Consider the following 7,500-nt stretch of genomic DNA (forward strand, 5'->3'; position numbering starts at 1 on the left):
AGATACAGTAAAAAGCCCACCTCGCACACTATCATTGTAACATAGCACTGCGTACTCTGAAATTTTATTCATGCCCACTCTTTCAAAGGACCACCGCAAACCATTTTCTCAATACAGCATAGCGCCATAGTATCATGCTCAAGGCACTCCAGTCATGGTGAACGATGGGAGGGTGGGGTGGTAACACGGCCAGGGTACCACAGTTATGGAGAATGATGGGTGGGGTGGGAAGTTGCCATGGCCATATTCATGAATACAACTATGACCCAGTATTTGCCTGTCATCACACAGTACAATTCAACTTTTTAACTGAAATGTACTGTTATTTTACTTATACTACTGCATAAATATTGTAGAGCACTTTTAGTTTAACAATACTAATACTGTGAACGTTCTGTAGAGTACTGTTATTTAACAGTTCAATTGCTGCTGAAAAAATGTTATACTGTGTTTAATGTATTTAAACAGCAATGAGCTGTATTTGATTTTTGGTGTGAAATAACAGTAGAATTACAGGTAAATACAATTGCCAGTAACTGCCGTTATTTTGCCGGGAAATTTTCTTAGAGTGTACCAATACCAAGAGCAATGCACACTGAAGAAGAGGGCCTACTCTGAGGGCCTACTCTGGCACAATGGCATAAAGTTCTACACAAGGAGAGACAATCATAGGCTATTATTATCATTAAGATTATTGTTATTAAGAGTATTGTTATTATTATTATTATTATTATTATTATTAGTAGTAGTAGTAGTAGTAGTAGTAGTAGTAGTAGTAGTAGTAATAGTAGTAGTAGTAGTTATTGACGGGCCAATGAAGCTTTGTTGAAGCTCTGAACCATTTAGGCACATTGCTTCAAAAATTGGGTTAGTACTTGAAGCTTCAGTAACAGGGCCCTCTCCTGGTGAAAAGCCATGTTTGCAATTAAACGGGCTCAATTCGATAAGATGAGATGTTGTGCCCTCATCATCTGCGACATTACCCCAAATATTGGACTGAGCTTATACTTTTGCACGCTAACTTCCACACATTTGACATTTTGGGCTACTGATGAGGCAGTTGAGGTAGACGACATTACGAATGCTACGATGCCACATTTATTTATTTATTCATTTATTCATTAATTACTAGTCTATTTTTTGGCCGATCAGAATGAAGCGTTGCTGAACATTAATGTCTTCTCCTTGTTGTGTTCATAACGTATGATGATGTTGTCTACTTGTCTATCAAGTGGGATATCTATTCTCTCCACTGCAACCTGGCAGAAGACTCTGCAACAGGCCAAACACATTTGCGTGCGCCTGCTGGTTCGTGTGGCAGCGCGAAACACTGCAGCTGCTTTCGGAAAACTGAACCAGTTTACTGTTTCATACGTCATATATCATGTGGTTTTTCCGTACTGAAGCAAACTTCGGAACAGTGGTTTACTGGTTTTCGCTGTTGATCAGGGGCGGAGTGGCCCACCTTTTCCCACCGGGAGAATTTTCCCCTTGGCGGCCCTCTTTAAAAAAAAAAAAACAAACAAAAAAAAGCGAACAACATGGTTTCCTAACCAAAAAGACAAAAGCCACGAAATCTGCAGTCGTACTACATGTGAACATTAGTGTAGTCAAAATATCAACCTGAATTGGAGAATTTAGCCTACACCTTGATGAAATGCACCGTCCGCCAGTGGTGTAGTCTATGTAAAACGCAGGTATACGCACCCATTTCAAAATGTCAGGGATTGCAGTATACCCACTTAAAATGGATTGATCCATTATTTACAATAGCACAAATATATACAGTACACATAAAAAAATGCTCAAATATACAGTATACCCACTTCAAAAAGTAGACTACACCACTGGAGCCATCATCACAGTCCAAAGCATTCATAGGCCTACTAGGTTAGGCTACATCACGCTACTGTTCCATGCAAATGTGCACTCCACTGTCATTTTGACAGTTTGAAATTGAAATATTGTTCAAGGAAGACGGATGAGCATGGGCACAAAGTTTTGAGTGTGGGGATTTTTAGAAGAGTAGGCTTACAAAATATAGTATAGTAGCCTATAGTTTACAAAAAGTCTGTCTACATTGTGCAATAAACCCACCATGCAGCAAATAAGCCAAACCTAGCTACTTCAAAGCACAACCATAAGTCAACAAAATGTATAACCAAACGGTGTAGGCCTACCTTAAAACGCTGTCTTCGTCGCAGCAAATGTCTTTGTTTCTTGCAATTACATTTTAATCCACAGTTTAGGCTACACACCCAGCACTGCTCACATCAGAATCTTGTATGGTAATTATTTTGTTCCATTTCTTCAGACATTACATAGGCTACATCCTAAATGTGCCATATATAAATATATGTATGATATACCATTATTTCGACTGTAAGGAGATATACCTCTAGTTCTAACAAACCAATGCCATCAAAACATCTACAACGTGTTTTCCTGCTTAGCTGCAATTCACTTCCTTACCACTTGGTGGAGTATGTTCGTAACCCAAGTCAATAACCACAGAACAAGTGAATCGGGAGTGGCAGACTGTAAACTGTAACAGTCATGTGGAAATCGGAAAATAAATCACAACTGACTAATATTTCCGTTCCTTGGTAACCAATCTAAATATCACAGGTTCTTGAAATACTGAAAAAGAAACTATGTTACTAAGATCTAGTAAACTTCCGCGATCTACGGTGTATGAACATTATCAGTAGAGAAGGGGTGTGGCCAATTTACTGTTTGACACCGTCACTGAGGTATTGCGGTCGGGTAAACGGTATATATACTGTTGAGTCAACTGTAAGAAATCCAAGAATGATTTATAGTTGGTTCACATTAGGTTTGATGCTGGGCCGGCTGAGAATATAATGCGACTGATCACTTTGGGGCCGGCTGAGAACTTAACAGGGCCATAGTAATATATTTCGCGGCCGTAATATAGTCCCCGATCTCCCGATGGCCACTCCGCGCCTGCTGTTGATGGTTTGAAACACGTTCCGGCGCGCTTGTGCCAGTCTGCCATCACTACTTGTAGTAGCAGTAGTAGTAGTAGTTGTAATAGTAGTAGTAGTAGTAGTAGCATTATCATTAATAATAAAATATTGGGAAATAATTAAATGACATAGCTTAAGTTCACTTATAATAATAATCATAATCATCATCATCATGATCAATTAATAATAAGGGCCTGCCAAGGCCGCTTGCAGCTTTAATTATTATTGTTATTATTGTTATTGTTATTTTTATTCGTATTATTGTTATTGTTATGATTATTGTTGTTATTGTTATGATTATTATTGTTATTGTTGTTGTTATTGTTATTGTTGTTATTATTGTCATTGTTGTTATTGTTATTGTTATTGTTGTTATTGTTGTTATTGTTATTATTGATATTGTTATTGTTATTGGTATTGTTGTTATTGTTGTTATTGTTATTGTTATTATTGTTATTGTTGTTATTGTTGTTATTGTTATTGTTGTTATTGTTGTTGTTGTTGTTATTGTTGTTATTGTTGTTATTGTTGTTATTGTTGTTGTTGTTGTTGTTTTTGTTATGATTATTATTTTTGTTGTTGTTGTTGTTATTGTTGTTATTGTTGTTGTTGTTGTTGTTGTTATTGTTATTGTTGTTGTTGTTGTTGTTGTTGTTGTTGTTGTTGTTGTTGTTGTCCACCTGGCACATGCGTCCCTCCAGTAGTCCTTCGTCTTGACGCGGTAGAGCGACCAGCGACACGAACCTGTTTAACACAGCAGCCTTACCAAGCTACACACACACACACACACACACACACACACACACACACACACACACACACACACACACACACACACACACACACACACACACACACACACACATGATTAGCGCAGCCTTACCAAGCTACACACACACACACACACACACACACACACACACACACACACACACACACACACACACACACACACACACACACACACACACACACACACACACACACATGATTAGCCACCGGAGACACGAACCTGTTTAATACAGCAGCCTTACCAAGCTACACACACACACACACACACACACACACACACACACACACACACACACACACACACACACACACACACACACACACACACACACACACACACAAACACACACACACTAGGGTTAGAGATACACAAACACATGATTAGCGACCAGAGACACGAACCTGTTTAATACAGCAGCCTTACCAAGCTACACACACACACACACACACACACACACACACACACACACACACACACACACACACACACACACACACACACACACACACAGTTTGATTATTTTATTTGGGAGGACCAATAATTATTGAGAAACAATACAGCGCCTCAAACAATATTAAACAATAATGTGTCTTCTACATAAATGCACACACACACACACACACACACACACACACACACACACACACACAAAATGGACACACGGAATACACACACACACACACACACACACACACACACACACACACACACACACACACACACACACACACACACACACACACACACACACAGCTTCCACCCGGCTCAGGCCCTTTAAAAGGCAACATCTTGCTCCAGTCTGGGGGGCAATGCTTACTTTCAACACTGCACATCACAAGACATCACCCCAACACTGTACACATCACATCACATCACATCACATCACATCACATCACATCACATCACATCACATCACATCACATCACATCACATCACATCACATCACATCACAATACATCCCATCACATCACATCACATCACATCACGTCACATCACATCACATCACATCACATCACATCACATCACATCACATCACATCACATCACATCACATCACATCACATCACATCACATCACATCACCATGTAGCCACATCACATCATATCACATCACATCACACCACACCAACACTGCACACATCACATCACACTTTTGACTTCACACATTCATGTTTTTATGTGTGTTTATGTGTTCATGTGTGTGTGTTTATGCTGTGCGAAATGCGAAATGCAAAATTAGCATGCGAAAATGTGCCTAGACCGGAACAATGCCTAACGCTAACCTGTTAGCATACAGTACCCAACTATGCCCAAGCTATGCCCAAACCAAAACAATTCCTTACCCTAACCGTCGGTATACAAAATTATACACAAACTAGGCTGCCCTACAAAGTCAAAGTGTAGAAACTACACCAAGAATGAAACTGAGGAAGAGTCCTTCAAAGCCGTGATCACACCACACCACACCACACCACACCACACCACACCACACCACACCACACCACACCACACCACACCACACCACATCACATCACATCACATCACACCACACCACACCACACCACACCACACCACACCACACCACACCACACCACACCACATCACACCACACCACACCACACCACACCACACCACACCACACCACACCACACCACACCACATCACATCACACCACATCACACCACACCACACCACACCACACCACATCACACCACACCACACCACACCACATCACACCACACCACACCACACCACACCACATCACACCACATCACACCACATCACATCACATCACATCACATCACATCACATCACATCACATCACATCACATCACATGAAATCACACCACATCACATCACATCACACCACATCACATCACGCCACACCACAAGACACCACGCCACGCCCCATCACATCACATCACATCACACCACACCACACCACATCACATCACATCACATCACATCACATCACATCACATCACATCACATCACATCACATCACACCACACCACATCACATCACACCACACCACATCACACCACACCACATCACATCACATCACATCACATCACATCACATCACACCACATCACACCACATCACATCACATCACATCACATCACATCACATCACATCACATCACATCACATCACATCACATCACATCACATCACATCACATCACATCACACCACACCACACCACATCACATCACATCACATCACATCACACCACACCACATCACATCACATCACATCACATCACACCACATCACATCACACCACACCACATCACATCACATCACATCACATCACACCACATCACACCACATCATCACACCACACCACACCACACCACATCACATCACATCACACCACATCACATCACACCACATCACACCACATCACACCACATCATCACACCACACCACACCACACCACACCACATCACATCACATCACACCACATCACACCACACCACATCACATCACATGACGTCACTTCACATGACATCACATCACATCACACCACAAGACGCCACATCACACCACATCACATCACACCACATCACATCACATCACATCACATCACATCACATCACATCACATCACATCACATCACATCACATCACATCACACCACATCACATCACATCACATCACATCACATCACCATGTAGCCACATCACATCACATCACATCACATCACATCACATCACATCACATCACATCACATCACATCACATCACATCACATCACATCACATCACATCACATCACATCACATCACCCCAACACTGGACACAGAGTGTGACCACATCATCTGGCTCTACTACAGGATACAGCAGGTGTATTGAAGTCTACAGGGTACAGCAGGTGTATTGATTAATGTAATGTAATGTAATGGAATGTGTATTGAAGACCAGTTTCATTCCAAACTCAATTTTGATGAAATATGTAGTTAATGCATTTTGTCTTTGTACGACAATGTTCTCAAATCAAAACAATGCCCAACCCCAACCTGGCAGTAAACAATACAAAACTATGCCCAAACTATGCCAAAAGCAAAAACAATGCGTAACTCCAACCTGTCAGAATACAATACAAAACTATGCCCTAACTATGCCCAAAGCAAAACATGCATTCCCATGGATATATTATATCTGCCATCTTGAAGTATCTACCTCATGAGTTGCCATGGATACATTACATCCGTGCCATTGCTATTTTATAGAGACACACCGGATCCTGATACATTACATATGTGCCATTGCTATTCTATAGAGACACACTGGATCCTGATTTTAAGGATCCTGCCGGATACCTGATCTACTGCTTAAGATCCTGCCGGATCCGGAACCGGATATCCAAATCCTACGAAAGGGTTGAAACACATAGCCTACTCGCACACGTGGGCCCCTTTTTATTACTTTATTTATTATTCCACTGCTTAAGATCCTGCCGGATCCGGATCCTGTGAAAAACCCTATTATCCTGCCGAATCCGGAACCGGATCTTGGATCCGGTGCATCTCTACTATTTTATCCGTGCCAGCAGTCCATGACTAGCTAGGACACCTATTGTTCCACCAGCCTTGTGGCAAATATAGAGCAGACCATTGACAGTAAATAGAATGGACGCCAAATCAACGCTATTCGCCATTCAACGCTTTGAAGCCAGATTTGGGAACGTTCCAACTTACATTCCACCTTAGCAATGCTA

The 7,500-nt window shown here is 41.4% G+C and overlaps 1 protein-coding gene across 1 annotated transcript in view; it reads right to left on the reverse strand.

The window, feature by feature from the left end:
* The window catches only part of LOC134443865 (trypsin-like), a 28,775-nt gene that overhangs the window by 3,848 nt on the left and 17,427 nt on the right, over positions 1 to 7,500 (reverse strand). Inside the window, exon 3 of the mRNA XM_063193399.1 lies at positions 3,671 to 3,760. Within this exon, the coding sequence (XP_063049469.1) occupies positions 3,671 to 3,760 (90 nt within the window). The remainder of the gene's footprint in view (positions 1 to 3,670; positions 3,761 to 7,500) is intronic.

Source organism: Engraulis encrasicolus, unplaced genomic scaffold, assembly GCF_034702125.1.
Source record: "Engraulis encrasicolus isolate BLACKSEA-1 unplaced genomic scaffold, IST_EnEncr_1.0 scaffold_37_np1212, whole genome shotgun sequence".
NCBI classification, from domain to species: Eukaryota; Metazoa; Chordata; class Actinopteri; order Clupeiformes; family Engraulidae; genus Engraulis; species Engraulis encrasicolus.